General features: G+C 39.5%; 1 protein-coding gene across 1 annotated transcript in view; it reads right to left on the reverse strand.

The window, feature by feature from the left end:
• MYO3A (myosin IIIA) overlaps positions 1–18,202 on the reverse strand; it is a 211,142-nt gene that overhangs the window by 82,404 nt on the left and 110,536 nt on the right. The window contains exons 16-18 of the mRNA XM_008148896.3: positions 17,365–17,491; positions 7,069–7,279; positions 3,499–3,646 (exon numbers count right to left, since the gene is read on the reverse strand). Of these exons, the coding sequence (XP_008147118.2) occupies positions 3,499–3,646; positions 7,069–7,279; positions 17,365–17,491 (486 nt within the window). The remainder of the gene's footprint in view (positions 1–3,498; positions 3,647–7,068; positions 7,280–17,364; positions 17,492–18,202) is intronic.

Here is an 18,202-nt window from a genome sequence, read left to right on the forward strand (position 1 = left end):
CTCAAAATGCCTTTGTAACCAACTTTGTTGGAGTGTCCCAGTGTATATTGCAGGTAAATTGAGCCTGGGAGAAATAAGGAAATGTTTTCAGGAAACCTGTATTTGTGTTCTAATGTAGGACTGTCAACAAAGAGAACATTTGCTGGTTTAAGAAGACCAGAAGTTGCTTCATCTGGGAAGGTGCTGCCTGAGGGAGCCTTTTGCTCAGATTGGTCAAATTTTTTGCATGTGCATGAAATTGAGAACAGCATGTCCTACTGATAAGCAGCAATGACTTTATTAAACAAAGGAGTTCTGTGTTAGACTGAACGTGTGATTATATTCTACCAAAAAAAAAAATGTGACCATGACTTTAATTAATGACTTGGCTTACTACCTATTTCTCATTTATAGAAATTAGTGTAAGTGTGCTCTCTTTATCTGTGACAGCTAATCATACAGTTAACTACAGTTAACATTTCTCAGTTACTTTTTTTTGCCCTCACAGGAAGTGACAGTGAAAGAAAAAAAAAAAAAACTACACGTGAACCCACATATTAAAGTTAAGAGAATCCCTGATTAATCTTGTATGGAACAAATCACACATTCATCACAAACTCAGCTGCCTGGTCCTTAAGATTATGAATCAGGGGTTCTTGGGTCACTTCTCTAGGAAGTCACTTGAAAGAATTGGGAATGGCCTTAATTCCTCACTGGATCCTAGTTAAAATTTTAAATTGGGGACAATTTTGAGTTGTTTTGTCTAGAAAACTTCTCAGGTACATTTTTTTTGCAGGGTAGAGGAGGGTAAAGGGGGGTTAATGGTAATGAATGGAGACTTGACTTAGAGTGGTGAACACACAATACAGTGTACAGACTATGTGTTGTAGACTTGGTCACCTGAAACCTGTATAATTTGCTAACCAGTGTACCCCAATCCTATCTAATAAAGAGGGAATATGCTAACTGACCCTCATGCCATTGCAAAGATGGCGGCGCCCACAGCCAATAAGGAGGGAATATGCTAATTGACTGCCCCACCCTCAAAGATGGCGGTGCCCACAGCCAATAGGAGGGAATATGCTAACTGACTGCCACACTCAAAGATGGCGGCATCCAGTCCCCTCAGCCCCGCCTGGGCGGCAGGCACATGGCAAGACTGGGCCCGCCCCAGGCGCCTTCCTCTGGAGTCCCCCAGCGCTCTCAGCCCCCCAGCCACCCAAGGCCGGCCTGAGGCACAGGCAAGCCTCGGCTATCGGCTGCCCAGCCACCCAGGGCCGCCCAAGGCTCAGGTAACCAGAGCCGGCCGAGGCTGGTGCTGCTGGCAGTGGCAGCAGCAGAGATGTGATGGGGGCATTGACTTCCCCAGATTGCTGGGTCACCTCCTGCCCCTGAGAGCTCCTGAACTGTGAGAGGGGGCAGGTCAGGCTGAGGGACCCCCCACTCCAGTGCATGAATTTTCATGCACCAGGCCTCTAGTTAATTCTATAAAAAGGAAAAAAAGTTATCTTATAGAATAGTCTCATTTGTAGCATGCCCAAAGACAAAAAAAAAAAAATTAAGAGCATCAGAATCATGGATGGAATTCAAGACTATCAATAAAAGTGAATTATAAATTGTAACATTCTATAAAAGTGAAAAGCAAGTAATAATGATACATTGGTTTAAAGGCTAATTCCAATAAATCAGGCCCTAATCTTAACCTCCAAAAGAGAGTAACAAAAGTCTATCAACACAAGCTCTTAATAATCATATGGGAAATACATGGAGATAACTCTTGTCTCCTGAAGCAGGTAATCCCATTTTTTTTCTTTTTACTTATTTCAATCTCTGGTTAGAATGAATTCTGTGAACAGTGTGAAGCATTAAAGCAAGATGAACTTAATTTAATAAATATTTGTTGAGTACTTCCTATATGTCAGGGTCAAGGATAGAACTCTTTGGAAGATCTATCATTTAGGCCAGTAATTCTCAACATTGGAATACACTGGAAACCTTAAAAAACAGTGGTGCCTGGGTCTCAGCCCAAGAGATCTAATTTAATTGGTCTGGGACAGGGTCTGGTCCCTGGACTTTTACAAAATTCCCCAAGTGACTCTACTATGCAGCCAGGGTTTAGAACCATTGGTATAGAGGATGGTGCAGAAAGAGTAAAGGAAGGACCATTAAAGAGGAAAACAGAAAGATGGTATTAGTAATGCTAAAGGAGGGGTTTTCCAAAAATAGGAATCTGTCAATAGGGTGAAAATTACAGAAAGACTAATAATGTGCGGAGTAAAATGTTTCTGGTACTATTTTTTTTTTTTTTTTTTTACAGAGAGGAAGAGAGAGGGATAGAGAGTTAGAAACATCAATGAGAGAGAAACATCAATCAGCTGCCTCTTGCACACCCCCTACTGGGGATGTGCCCGCAACCAAGGTACACGCCCCTGACCGGAATCGAACCTGGAACCCTTGAGTCCGCAGGCCGACGCTCTATCCACTGAGCCAAACCAGTTTCGGCTGTTTCTGGTACTATTGACAGAGGAGATTAGGAAGGGCCATTCCGATTCAGTGGGGGTGGTCAAGCCAGATGCTATGGGTTCAATGTACCAGGTGGGGAAGAAATCGATACAATGCAGTAAGTATTGAATATGCTTTCAAAGAGCTCATCTGTGAAGGAAAGAGAGAGCGAGCCTGGAGATAAGAGCTGGGTAAACACAGATTAAAATGTATAAGTATGGTCCTTTTTTTTCTTTGCTTAAGAAATGTTAAGATCTAAATATTTTCTTTTGTGACCGCTGTTTTCAAAATGCAATTTCAAAGTTAATGCTCAATAAGCCTAAATATTTTAAATCAAAAGAGGTTCAAGTACTTCTAATTTATCTCAAATTAACTAAAAACTTCAGGTGTAATCAGTAAATACAACTTTCATATTATTTTAAAAGAGACAAATGACATACTGAATATGACTATTTCTTTTAGACTTGATAAAATATTTAAAATAGTCTTAATACTACAGTTTTGCCAAATGCAATTCAAGTAAGTCTCTGATTTTTCCCTAAGGAAGAATATTTTTGAAGCTGAATCATGAATTGCACATTGTACCCTGACAAAATTACTGTTTCATGGAATTTGCATCAAACCCATTATCTTGTGTTCTGTTGCCTAGTTACAGGAATTCTGAAGTTTAATGCATTTTAGATGGATAGTTAAATTTCAAACAGAATTTCATACAGAAAGAGAAACAGTTGGGTGCATCTATTTAAATTTCCAAAGGAAATGTCTTTGTTTGCAAGGGCTTAGGCTTGCTAAGTTTTGGAGAAGGGTGCACTCATTTTTGATGGAGGACATTCAACATCAAATATCATACTAGTTTTTTGGCTTCTATTTGTTTTTCCTATGGGAATGAAGTGAGAAAATATTTCCTTTGTCTTTATTAAATGTTGAAGGCTTTAAATCTATGATTTAGGTCATGGTTCATTAGTACAAGTCTGCATATAACACACATGCATGCATCTTTATAGTATATTGACTTACCTGTTCCCATGCAAACACGTGTTGATTAAAATAATACTGAATTTGTTCATTTGCAATGTTAATGCAAAGCTGCTCAAAGGAATTTTTTTTGAAATTTTCAAAGCCAAATATATCCAGTATTCCAATGCTCAGTTCATCACTATTCCCACTGAAAATTAGAGACATTATTTTGACTTCTTATTTACTTTCTTAAGAGGTACTATAAATCAGGTTATCTCAGAGTATGTTTTTGTGATTTATCTAAAAACTTACCAGCATACACACTTAAGGTGAAAATATTAATTGAAAAGGTTTCCCTCCATAGAACTATAAAAGATAAATTAGGTAGCATCAATTTTAATATGAAAATGGTCAATATTTTTCTTGTACTACAGAAACCACTGATATACTATCTTTATTTTTAAACAAAAGAAACAATACTCCTATGGGTTTATGAGCACAAGATCACAGCCCTGAGCGAGTCATCATTCATAGAGAAAATATGGCTAGCATTCAGAACATAGCAAAAATATGTTCAATAAAAACCATACCAAAAATAACACAAATTCTGTGAAAGAGCATACTTAGTCTTTAATTTTAGGGCAACAATGAAAACATCTTGCTAAAAATATTTCAATTATTTTAAAGAATTCTTCTGTATTGTAGGTTTATTCAATCTTAATTTTAAAATATGCAACAAATGATAACCCAAAGGTGTAAATATATATGGGCTTATTTTATAATTAAATGTTTCAAAATACAATTAAATACTATTTTACAATTACACATTACAAATGCATTTTTTCCTGCTCTTCCATAATGGCTATCTCTGCTCACTAAAGGTTAGATACTTGGTCAAAAGTCTGCTCCTCTCCCAAGAAATACATACATTTCCAAGTTATTTTCATGTGAATTTAAAAAGGAAAGAACAAACATTAGTCCTGTGTTCAACATTTACATAACCTAGGTTACTCTTAGTGTTGTGTGAGGCAGAGATTTGGAAATGCCAGCCAGCAACTGCATGCTGTGAACTGGGGGACAGACTCTATATATTGGGAGGAATAGACTGCATTTAGAATGTAGACTTACAGAACATTTTGAATATGTGATGGGATGGACAAAATGAAAACTACTGAATATTTCTGAAAGTTCCTAGAAGTACAGTGAGTATACTTTTATGTGGTTACTAGAGGCCCGGTGCATGAAATTCGTGCACTGAGTGGGGGGAGTGTCTCTCAGCCCAACCTGCACCCTCTCCAATCTAGGATATCTCTCTCATAATCCGGGACTGCTGGCTCCCAACCGCTCACCTGCCTGCCTGCCTGATTGCCCCTAACCACTTCTGCCTGCCAGCCTGATCACCCCTTAACCACTCCCCTGCCAGCTTGATTGATGTCTAACTGCTCCCCTGCTAGCCCGATTGCCCCCAACTGCCCTCCCCTGCCGGTCCGGTCGCCCCCAAATGCCCTCTCCAGCTGGCCTGGTCTCCCCCAACTGCCCTCCCCTGCAAGCCTGGTCACCCTAACTGCCCTCCTCTGCAGGCCTGGTTGCCCCCAAATGCCCTTCCTTATAGGCCTGGTCCCCCCCAACTGCCCTTCTCTGCCGGCCTGGTTGCCCCTAACTGCCCTACCCTGCTGGACTGATCACCCACAACTGCCCTCCCCTGCTGGCCATCTATGGTGGCCATATTGTGACCACATGGGGGTGGCCATCTTGTGCAATGGCATAACAGTCAATATGCATATTCCCTCTTTATTATATAGAATATGAGGCAAAATGTCTAGTTAAAATTTATACTGGTTTAGCCAAAATGATTATTCTTTTGCCATCTCTGTTCAACAGGATTTCACTTAGCTAAATAACTATCATGTATAATAATATATATTAGATCCAGTCAGATAGCACATGGTTTAGCAGGGAGGTAAAGAAGCAATATGAAGATAATTTTGACTGGATAATATTATGGTGCAATGTGTATTTCAATGGCAAAATAACAATAAATTGCACCCTGAAATGTATATAAAATGGTCTTTTATATTTAACTAGAGGCCCGATGCATGAAATTCGTGCAAGAGTAGGCCTTCTTTCCCCCGGGTGCCAGCCCAGGCATCCCTCTGGCACATGCCCGGGCTTCCCTCCAGCTGTCAGCAGGTACCTGGGACCTGGCTTCCCTCGCAGCCCTGGCTTCATCCGGAAGGTCATTCAGTCTAATTAAGCGTAATATGCTAATTAGACCAGGAGATCTCCCAGGTGATCTTCCAGACATCCTACTGGACAAAGCCATGGTGGCAGGGCCAAGGCAGAGGCAGTTAGGGGTGATCTAGCCAGGAGGGGAGGGCAGTTAGGGATGATCAGGCCGGCATGGGGGGCAATTGGGGGTGAGCAGGTTGGCGGGGAAAGTGCAGTTGGGGGTGTGCAGGCCGGCAGGCAGAGTGGTTAGGGGCGATCAGGCAGGCAGGCAGGTGAGCGGTTAGGAGGCAGCAGTCCCTGATTGCGAGAAGGATGTCCATCTGCCGGTTTGGGCAAGATCCTGTAGGATAGGGACTAAACTGGCAGTCAGACATCTCCCGAGGGGTCCCAGATTGGAGAGGGTGCAGGCCAGGCTGAGGGACACCCCCCTCCTGTGCACGAATTTTGTGCACCGAGCTACTAGATATAGATAAGCAAGTGTGAATGAAGTGATCTTAAGGCAGGTATCCATCTTCTTTATTCATTTTCAAATTTCTAAAGGTTGTACAATTTATGGCAGAACAAAACTTTAGATGTAAGTGAAAGATATCTATGCACAATCCCTGCACATAGAAAGCACACAATGATGGCTACGGTTACCTTTAGTTCTAAGATAAGGCACCAGGCAGGGTATAGATATGATCACATAACATTGTTTATATCCTGAATGTACCATTTACTAGTTATTTAGAGCATTTCTGAACCAAATTTCATTGACAGTCATAACACTGACCTCTCCAGGATTATAGTGAAAGTTAAAATATGAAAAAAAAGATTTTGTTTGCCTTCAAGATTTAATTCAGAACCTCAAAACAAAAACAAAAAACTGCTGAACTGACATTTTATACAAGTATAAAATGGCATGCACTTCACAGTATATGTGAAGTACACCTTCTAATTATACCTTCTAATTAAAAGATATAAATTAATAGTAAGATGTCATATTAAAAATTCACTTTCTGCCCTAGCTGGTTTGGCTCAGTGGATAGAGCGTCGGTCTGCAGTCAAGGGCACATGTCCAGATTATGGGCTCAATCCCCAGTGGAAGGCGTGTAGGAGGCAGCCAATCAATGATTCTCTCTCATCATTGATGTTTCTATCTCTCTCTCCCTCCCCTTTCATCTCTGAAATCAATAAAAATATATTTTAAAAAATTCACTCTCTATTACGTTTACTCATATTACTGGCACAATGAATTGGTACTAGTAGAAAATAAAGTATATCTATTGTAATATAATGTTAATAAATTAAATGATACTGACTAGAAACATTTCAAAAGGACTCTGATATAAATCAATAAATAACAACATAGACTTATATCACCTGACATTTTGGAAAAAATGTGTCCATAAAATTTTTTACCTTGGTGATGTATCATGCTTCAACAAGATGTTAATGCGATTAACTATCCAACTAAAGAGACGGCCATATAAAGTTTTAGCCATAGCATCTCTGACATCAGTAGCTTTTTCTACAGTGTTGGGTCGTATAATGGTTTCTCCTCTAGTGACCACACAGTGGGAGGTGAGGGCTTCTTGTAGCTCATCTGCCTGAATGCAAAGCAAAGAAGCAGCTAAAAAAATAAACAGATGTGTGGTTAGAAGAAATTATGGCAATGAAGAAACTTTCCAGAGAAAGAAAATGTCTTAATTCATCCTTTTGATTTGATATGAAATATGCAAAGATTTTATAATCCTATGTAATAAAAGGCTAATATGCAAATAGACCGAATGGTGGAACAATCAAACAACTGGTCACTATGACGTGTGCTGACCACCAGGGTGTGTGTGTGGAACATGGCAGGCATTGGCTGCGGTGGGATGGTGGAACAGGTGAGTGGGGGCACCAGACCAAAGTGGGGCGCCAGTCGCTGTCATCAGGACGAGCTTCTGATCATTACTGAAAATTCTTTGCTCCTGTGCGCCTCGGTCCCACCTGGCACTTGCAGCCGCAGCTGGTGCCCGGCGCCGGTCCTGATCACTCAGCGCCGTCAGCGTGTGGGAGCGGTGGTGGCAGGAGCGGGGCTGCCAGCAGACAGGGGACCAGGGACCCCAGAAGAAGGGGCTGGGTAGGGGCACAGAGGATGGACTGAGACCACCCCCCCCCCCCGTCCCCCGTGTCTACCGCAGCCTTGTGGACCACAGTTCCTTTCAAGGTGTGTGAATTCATGCACTCAGCCCGTACTGTAAAAATAAATTACTGTTCACGAATAATCCTATGTCTCTTCTTGATCATTTTTCTGTATTTCTTTTGACTGGTCAAATGTGAGTGGTTGTTTGTAAGATGTCAAACATAATTTCACTGAATTATGTTAAATAATTTTAAAACATTATTAATAGACTTGGTATAAATTTGAATACCACTATTATATAAAGATTTTCAAAAGGTAGAAATTAATTGGAAGGTTACCTAGACTCCAGGGCTATAACCAAACAAATGTATTTTATGTACCTTCTGCAATATACAACCCAAAGAACAAACACCTATCATGACATTCATACACCTTCTTTCATACTACCACTCAGTTACATATTTCAATTACTAAATATTTTTAAAACTTGGTGCCAGAACAAACATTTATTATCACAGGTAGTTTAAAATTAATAATACTTAACATCAGTGAACAAAACTCAGTTTTTAAAAATAAACATCTTGCCCTGGCCAGGTGGTTCAGTTGGTTGGGGTGTCATCTCATACACCAAAAGGTTGCGGGTTTGATTCCTACTCAGGGCACAAACCGAGGTTGCAGGTTCAATCTCAATTAGGAGGGGTGCACAAGAGGCAACAGGTGGGTGTTTCTGTCTCATATTTGTCTCTGGCTCTCTCTCTTTTTCTCTTTCTCTCTCCCTTCTTCTCTCTCTAAAATCAATAAATATATCCTCAAGTGAAGATATATCTAAATAAATAAATAAATAAATAAATAAATAAATAGAAAATAACTCAAACTATTTCATGATAGATAGGCTAAGTTTTCAAATCAGTTTTTCTTTTAAAATATTTTGAGCATAGTGAATTTACTTTGAGCATTTGGATCAAGGTATTCCTTCGTTTTGTGGCAAAAATTACTGGCCCTTATTTAAACAAAATATTTTTTTTCATATTAACATTCTACATTTCTTTCCTTCTAGGCATTTTATTGCCATTATTCTGCATGTACATTTTATCTTAATGTAATATCTTAAGCATTTTTTATTTTGTTGAATATTGCTTCTAATTATAATTTAGCCATCCTTGCATCCCCGGGATAAATCCTACTTGGTCATGGTGTATGATCTTTCTGATGTACTGCTGGATTTGATTTGCTAGAATTTTGTTGAGGATTTTGGCATCTATGTTCATGAGGGATATTGGCCTGTAATTCTCTTTCATTGTGTTATCTTTAACTGGTTTTGGTATTAGGGTGATGCTGGCTTCATAGAAGAAGCTTGGAAGTGTTCCTTCCTCTTGAATTTTCTGGAATAGTCTGAGGAGGATAGGTTTTAGTTCTTCCTTGAATGTTTGGTAAAGCTCCCCCGTGAAGCCGTCTGGCCCCGGGCTTTTGTTTGCTGGAAGCTTTTTGATGACTGCTTCAATTTCTTCCACAGTTATCAGCCTATTGAGATTTTTAGAATCTTCCTAAGTTTTGCAAGGTTGTATTTTTCTAGGAATGTGTCCATTTCCTCCAGGTTGTCTATTTTGTTAGAATAGAATTGTTCATAGTATTTTTTAATAATCCTTTGTATTTCTATGGGGTCTGTTGTTATTTCACCTTTTTCATTTCTGATTTTATTTGGGTCCTCTCTCTTTGCTTCTTGGTGAGCCTGGCTAGAGGTTCATCAATCTTGTTTATCCTTTGGAAGAACCAGCTCTTGGTTTTGTTGATCTTTTGTATTGTTTTTTTGGTCTCATTTCTGGTCTGATCTTTACTATTTCCTTCCTTCTGCTCACTGTGGGCTTTTCTTGTTGCTCTCTTTCTAATTCTTTGAGTTGTTGAATTAGATGATTTATTACCATTTTTTCTTGTTTTTTGAGGTAGGCTTGTAGAGCTATAAACTTCCCTCTTAGGACTGCTTTCATTGTGTCCCATATGATTTGCAATGTTGTGTTTTTTTTGTCATTAGTCTCCAGGATGTTTTTAATTTCTTCTTTGATCTCATTGATAACCCAATCATTGTTTAGTAGCATGCTATTCAGCTTCTAAGTGTTTGAATTTTTTGGAATGTTTTTATTGTAGTTTATTTCTAATATTATGCCATTGTGGTCTGAGAAAATGTTTGATATGATTTCAAACTTTTTGAATTTGGGGAGACTTTGCTTATGACCCAATATGTGGTCTATTTTTGAAAATGTCCCATGTGCACTTGAGAAGAACATATAGTCCGTGGCTTTGGGGTGAAATGCTCTGAAGATATCAATTAGGTCCATCTGATCTAGTGTGTCATTTACAATTGCTGTTTCTTTGCTGATTTTTTTGTGTAGAGGATTTATCCGGTGATGTAAGTGGTGTATTAAAGTCCCCTACTATGATTTTATTGATGTCAATCTCTCCCTTGATATCTTCCAGGAGATTTTTTTTATGTATTTGGGTGCTCCTGCATTGGGTGCATATATGTTTACCAGAGTTATATATTCTTGTTGAGTTGCTCCCTTTAGTATTATGTAGTGGCCTTCCTTATCTCTTATTATGGCCTTAACTTTGAGGTCTATTTTATCAGCAATAAGTGTCGCAACCCCAGCTTTTTTCTCATTTCCATTTGCCTGAAAAATGTTTTTCCATCCCTTCACTCTCAGTCTGTGCAAATCCTTTGCTCTGAGGTGGGTCTCTTGTAGACAGCAAATATATGGGTCATGTTTTCTTATCCATTAAGCTACACTATGTCTTTTGATTGGTGCATTTAATCCATTTACGTTTCATGTTATTATTGACAAGTACATGATTGTTGTCATATTTTTCCTTAGTGTTTGTGTTTCTTCTTGCCTTTCTCTTTCTTCTTTTTACAGCAGTCCCTTTAGCATTTCTTGCATTGCTGGCTTGGTAGTGATAAACTCTCTTAGCCCTTTTTTGTCTGTGAAGCTCCTGATTCCACCTTCAATTTTGAATGATAGCCTTGCTGGGTATAGTATTCTTGGATTCAGTCCCTTGCTTTGCATCACTTTGTGTATTTCATTCCATTCCCTTCTGGCCTCGTGTGTTTCTGTTGAGAAATCAGTTGATATTCTAATAGGAGATCCCTTGTAAGTAACTTTCTGTCTCTGGCAGCCTTTAAGATTCTTATTTTGTCGTTGGTGTTTGCTAATTTAATTATGATGTGTCTTGGTGTAGGTCTTTTGGGGTTCAACTTGTTTGGGACTCTATGTACTTCTTGGACTTGCATAGTTTTTTTCTTGCCAATATCAGGGAAGTTTTCTGTCATTATTTCTTCAAAGAGGGTTTCTAGTCCTTGCTTCTCTTCCTCTCCTTCTGGTATCCCTATTAAGCGAATGTTGTTTCGTATTGTGTTGTCTCGAAGCTCCCTTAGGCTCTCCTCTTGCTTTTTAAGTCTTCTTTCCAGTTGCTGTTGTGTTTGTGTATTTTTTCCTACCTTGTCTTCTAATTCGCTGATGCGGTCCTCAGGCTCTTCTAGTCTACTGTTTTAGCCTTCCATTGTGTTCTTTATTGCAGCTATGTCGTTCTTCATCTCCTCTTGGTTTCTTTTCATGTTGGTGACATTCTCATTCAGCTCCTTATAGTTCTCATTGAGTTGTATGTATTTGTCATTGAGTTGTGTGTATTTGTCATCCAGCCATTTAAACATCCTTATAAACATTACTCTGAATTCTATCTCTGATAAGCTGCTAGCCTCGAATTCATTTAACGCCCTTTCTGGTGATTCCTCTTTTTCTTTCCTTTGGGGATTGCTTTTTTGTCTTCCCATGTTTTCCTGTAATGTTTTAATTGTAGATCCAATTGCTTTGCTACCCAGGTTCTTTTGGGGATGGTGCTACTGGCGTAATCTCTCAGTTCTCCTGGGCTTGTTAATCTAGTGTAGCTCCCTACTTGAGCTATTTGGGTTCTCTTGATGTAGGCCTGCGAGCTTGAGAGGCACAACTGTGGTGTCTAGAAGTCAGCCACTGTGGAGGGATTTGTCCCAATTTTTGCTGTCTTGCACCCTTAATTGTAATCATGCGTGCCCAGCAGGGACTCACAGTGGCCCCCAGGAACTGTCTGTTGGGGTGATGGGGCTCAGGGGGCCTGCTCTTTGGAAAGGCGTGACTGTGGTGCCCAGAGTTCTGCAGTCGTGGGGTAGGCAGACCCAGATTTTGCTGTTGCACCTGTAGTGGATAGGCGGCAGCTCACAGGAGCACCTGCGGTACGTTTGTAAGTGAGGCACACTGAAGGACTCTGAAGGGCCCTGGCAGTGTAGCCGCACAATTGAGGTGCCCGTGGGCCAGTATCCAGGATGAGTGAATTCAAAACTTCTACTGCTGGAGGGGAGTGCGCCCCCTGCTTGTTCAAGATCGCACCCAAGGAGAGCTCACTGTGGCTCCCACTAGCGCTCCGTGGGTAGATGAGCTCAGGGTGCCTGACTGTTGGCACTTCGCATCTGTGGAGGAGCACTTGCTGGGCGCAGAGTTCTGATGCACTCTGAGGGGTCCTGGCACCACGGTTGAGCTGCTGGGGTGAATGTGGGCAATTATCCAGGAAGAGGGAATTCAGAATTTCTACTGCGAGGCCACACACCCTTGTATGTACAGAATCACACCCTCAGGGGCTCTCAGAGGCTCCCAAGCGCTGCCTAAGGAGTGGAGTACCCTGGCTGCCTGTGTGGCTGGAAACGTGCGAACCTGGCTGGAAATGTGCAAATCCGGAGTTATGCTGCTGGGGAGGGGGAGGTTGCACTTACTGCTGCCGAGCGGTGCACCTTTGGAGGTGGAGGTCCCAGGGTATGCGGGTCTGTAGCTGGGGTAGCAGGATTTTGGCTGGAGTGGCTGCTGGGTTGCAGGGCAGTTCCAAGGCCTGTCTTGTTGGTGGTGTTGATGAGTTGCTAAAAAAGGCCATTCTCCTCTTCAAGATGGCGTGGGCTCCGTGCTGGAGTCCCACTGTCCGGGGAGTGCCTGCATTGGTGGTAGTCTCTCCTTGTCAAGGAGAGCCTGTCTGCCAGGCCCTGCTGCTCCTGCAAGATTTAACTTTCCCTCACTCACGCACACACACACCACACACATCCACACACTCTCCTTTCATACCCTCACTCACTCACTTCCTCTCCTTCACCTCCGTCCTGCCAGCCACCATCTTTCAGCTCCGCTTCTAATTGTAATTTAAATTGTTGCACAATATTCTGGTATCATAATATAGCACTCATTTTTAAATTTTGGATTTTTATATTGCTTCCATGTGTTCATAATTGTGAAGAATGATGGGACAAATATTTTGGGGGTGAATCTGTGTTCTTGTTTTGTATTATTTTCTTAGCATAGATTTTCTAAATTCAGCATTTGGTTCAAAGTATATAAACATATTCAAACCTTTGATACTATTTAGCCACTCTTCACACACTCTGAACCAATTATACTCCTATCAGCCAAATAAAAACAAAAACACACAATTTCAACACAATTTAATGGACGCCAGAGATTATTTTAAACAATGGCCAGTTTGATAAAGAAAAAATTGTCTCTTTCAATTTGTTTTTGATTGATTCCTAGTAAAGCTGAATACTTTGTCCTTTTTCATATTTTTTTTAGTGATTTGTGGCTCTATTTTGTAAACTGCCTTTTTTCATTGATATGTTCATCTTTTCCTAATCAATATATGAGAGCACCTTATAGCATAAGGAGAATGTTTTGATACATATTGCAAATATTTTCTCTTTATTTTCATTGCAATTTCATTAGGTTTTTTTTAATATGAAAGTTTTAATTTTTTATGTAGTCAAATATTCATTTTAAAAAATATATATTTTTTTGCACATAAAGTCCTTCAAATATTTCCTTATCTCAGGATTATATAAATACATTTTGTCTTGTTTTTATACCTGTTTTTTGCATTTAAATTGATATACATTTGGCATTGATTTTGGAACATGGCTTATGAGAAGGATTCAAATCCCCTCTCACTCAAATGGTTAGTCAGTTGGTGGTCCCTGCAACATTATTAGTGATTTGTAATGCCATTTCTGGCAATTTTACTTGGATTTGTTTCTGAACAGTGTCTCCCATTGATTGGTGTATCTATTTACATCCCATGTTATTCATTGGATATATAGTCTTTGGATGTCCACTTCATGCCAGGCATTATACTGCTAAGTATAATACCTTGTAAAACAAAGTCCTAGTCTTGATGGTCTTCATACAGGAGATATGGTAAGCTAATCAAGAAACTTAAGAGAGAATATAGAGGGAGGAGGAAAGGAAAGGGGAGGAGGCGAGATAAGAGCAGGAGAAGTGGGGAAGGGCGAGGGGAGATCCAGGAACAGGGAGAGGAAGAGGGAGATTGAGAGAGCCCACCTATAGATTCATTAAGTAGTTTCAGAATGAGTTGTGGAAAATGGACTGGAAAAGTTAAAGAACTGATGTAGAATGAGCAATTGGAAGGTTACTAGGTAAGAGGTGATATTGTCTTGGATGACAAGGATGATGATAGAGATAAAGAGAAGTGGTCAGATTTGATAAATCTATACATATAAAAGCCTAGGTGACCATTACAACTGGTCAACTGAATGACTGGTCGCTATGATGCACACTGACCAAGGGGCAGATGCTCAATGCAGGAGCTGCCCACTGGTGGTCAGTGTGCTCCCACAGTCAACCTCCTGTGTCTGGCCAACCTCCCGGGGTCCCTCCCCCTTGGCTGGCCGGCCCTGATAGGCTCTGATTGGGACTAGGTGAGACAGCCCCAATCAGCCCAATCACCTGCCAGGCTGAGGAACCCCACTCATGCAAGAATTTGTGCACCAGGCCTCTAGTATTTAATGAAAAGAATGGATAGAACTGGTGCCTAATTGAAGCAATGCACTTGTAAAATCATCTGGAAACATGGCCTTGGTTTAAACATAATTCCTTGTAATTTTAATTATAAATAATTTTAATGTAAATTAGTAAAATTTCTACTTTCAATGAGTGGCTATTTCAAAAGTACTTTAATTAATTTTAACTATATTTGTACTAATTTTAACCTTTCAGACCTATATGACTCTCCTGCTATGCAGAAATAGGTTTTCAATCATCAATATAATTTTTTTAAGTTTGTTTCTAAGTATAATCATAGCCACAAAAACCTCTATTGTAACTCATTATGTTGGCTGCTGACAACTCTTCTAATTATGATCAGATAGTGAGATTTTAATCCTATTGTTGGAGTTTTCTGGTTGTTACACTTCTGATAATGTCTTAGGTGCCAATTATGTTTATCAGAACAACTTTTTAGTTTGATATAGTCTCATTTGTGTATTTTTTCTTTGTTTCTCGTATTCTAGAAGATGTTCTGTGAAAACTCTGCTGCGTGAGATGTCTAAGATTTTGCTGTCTGTTTTCATCTATCATTTTTATGGTTTCATGAAAGAAATCATCCTCAAAATGCAAAGGGAACCCACTATATGGGAGAACATATTTGCTGATAATACATTGGAAAAGAGTTAATTTTCAAAAAATATATGAAGAACTCATATAACACAACAAAAGGAAGACAAACAATCCAATTAAAAAATGGGCAGCCTTGGCTGTATCTCTCAGTGGTTAGGGCATCAGCCTACACACAGAAGGGTCACAGGTTTGATTCCCGGTTAAGGGCACGTACCTGGGTTTGACCCTCAGCCGGGTTGGGGGACATACAGGAGGCAACCAATCGATGTGTTTCTCTCACATAGATGTTTCTGTCTCTCTCTTCCTCTCTCTTCTCTCTCCCTCCCTTCCACTCTCCAAAAAAACAAAACAAAACAAACAAGCAAACAAAAAATCAATGGGGAAAAAATGGGCAAAGGACTTAAATAGACACTTCTCCAAAGATGACATACAGACATCCAAGAGACATACAAAAAAGTGCTCAAAGTCACTAATCATCTGAGAGATGCATATTAAAATGACAATGAGGTATCACCTCACACCTGCCAGACTGGCAACCATCAATCAATCAACAGACAGCAAATGCTTTGTCAAGGTTGTGGAAAAAAGGGAATGCCAGTACACTGCTGGTAGGAATGCTGACTGGTGCAGCTACTATGGAAAACAGTATGGAATTTTCTTAAAAAATAAAAAATCAAACTGCTATTTGACTCAGTGATTCCACTTCTAGAAATATAACTGAAGAACCCTGAAACACCAACCAGAAAGAATACTAGTACATGCACCCCTATGCTCACAGCAGCACAATTTACAATAGCTAAGATCTGGAAACAACCCAAGTGCCCATCAGTAGATGAGTGGATAAAAAAGCTGTGGGACATTTACACAATGGAATACTATGCAGCTGTAAAAAAGAAGGATCTCTTACCCTTTGAAACAGCATGGAGGGACCTGGAGAATATTATGGTAAGCAAAATAATCCAGTCAGAGAAAGACAAGTATCACATGATCTCACTTACATGTGGAATCTAATGAACAAAATAAACTGATGAACAAAATGGGCCCAAAGGCATGGAAGCATGGCACAGACTGACAGATCTCAGAGGGGCAGGCAGAGAATAACCAAAGAACTTACATGCATATATGCATAACCCATAGACACAGACAATAGTATGGTGAAGGTCTGGTATGGGGTAGGAACGAGTGGAGGGGGCAATGGGGGACATCGGTAATACCCTTCAACAGTAAAGATAAATTAAAAAAATATCATAACTGGTTCCTGGGTACATGTCAACCTCAGACATTTGTTCTGCTGTATTACCAACCTGGTTTCTGAGACACAATGGGATGGAGATGTAGGGACAGGTCCAGACCAGGATGGTTGGGCATTTGATCTCTCAAATTTCCCTAAAACATCTCATTCGGTTCATGAGTATATATAAGCCAGAAAAAATATAAATAAAATTTATATCATGATTTCCTATGTTATGAATGAAACTTATAACAAATCTGGTATTGTGGGGACATACACTGATATTAAAAAATAGGTGTAATCAAAATACTAGTAAAAAAGCTATGTCATTGGATGATATCAGTGGGGAGCCTTAAATTATTGGCATTAAACATCAAACTCTGCAAGTACGAGGAAAACTGATTTGAAGAAAATACCATGATGTATTTTTTTTTAATTTAAAAATAACTGCAAATTTAATCAACCCAGGATGAATATGTGAACAAAGTCTAAGCAGTATGAAAATAAATATACATCTTTATTACTTACAAAATGGTACAGATGCTAAATTTATAACAAAAAAGCTTTAATTCTTTTTAGCTCAGTTAACTAAATTTTAATTAAATTTTCTGTGTTTTTCTTTGAAATTAAATGGCTCCTAAAATAGTCATGAAAGCATAGTCTTTAGAAATGTTTTCTCCAGTAATCAGTGAATTTGGAGGCATGGAGATTTGTTTCAAATAATGGACTTCAAAAACTTCCCACTTCATACAAATGGAATCTAAGTATCATTTCTAAAGATTCCATAAAAGTACAATTGCTTGAAATTATCCTTATACGACATTTACAGTATGTCGTTAGATTTTTTTTTTAAGAGTCCAGTTTAGAATGAAGATAATAGAACTCACAGTTCTCCAGAGCAGCAAGATTGGAAATGTGGCTCTTGTCCACCTGGTGTTCAGTTGCCACTGAAGAAAATTCAATGTTCCCAACATTCAAGATGGCAGCAAGTATACTGTATACACTTCCAAGTTGCTGAAACACACCACACAAATGTTAGCATCACTATGTCCTTGAATATGGCAAGTGACTGTGGGTGGGGACAAACTGGGGAGAACCCTTAGGCTCCAGAATAAGAAGGTAATCCTGCAGACTACAATGTTAACCTAAGAGATCCAAGTGGCATGGACCCAAGGATGCCCTCCTCTTTCATTCATTTTAGAGGTGAGCATGGTATCTTTTTTTCAGTGAATGCTTAAAATACTTTATGAATGTAAATAGAAATGAGGAGCAAGTAGAAATAGCTAAATCATTAGGCCACAGAGAAGTCTATCCACGCAAAACTTAACTTTTGACATTAATATGGTCATTTCCATATATGTTCCTTTTCCTTGAGTCCATCTTAAAAGTGAGGTTGTATGTGTGGATATAGTTAAGGAAGAAAAATTCAAAAGAGCCCAGTACCAAAATCAAAGAGTATGTGTGGTTTAAGAATAGGTAGGAGTTCAACAATAAAGACTTTTTTAAAAAGTACAATAAAACAAATACCTGACAAGGTAAAAAAACAACAACATACGTTTCTTTCAAAAAATAAAAAAGAATAAGTAGGAGGCCATGGACGCATTTTGTCAAGGAGTCTATGGCAATTCTAGGTGTCATTCCAACTATGTTCATGGTGCAGTGAGGAACAGGAAAGAGAGAAAATCCTTTATTGCTTTCTTATTTTGCTGCCTTTTTTTAGCCCAG

This window comes from Eptesicus fuscus, chromosome 2 (assembly GCF_027574615.1).
Source record: "Eptesicus fuscus isolate TK198812 chromosome 2, DD_ASM_mEF_20220401, whole genome shotgun sequence".
Taxonomy (NCBI): Eukaryota; Metazoa; Chordata; class Mammalia; order Chiroptera; family Vespertilionidae; genus Eptesicus; species Eptesicus fuscus.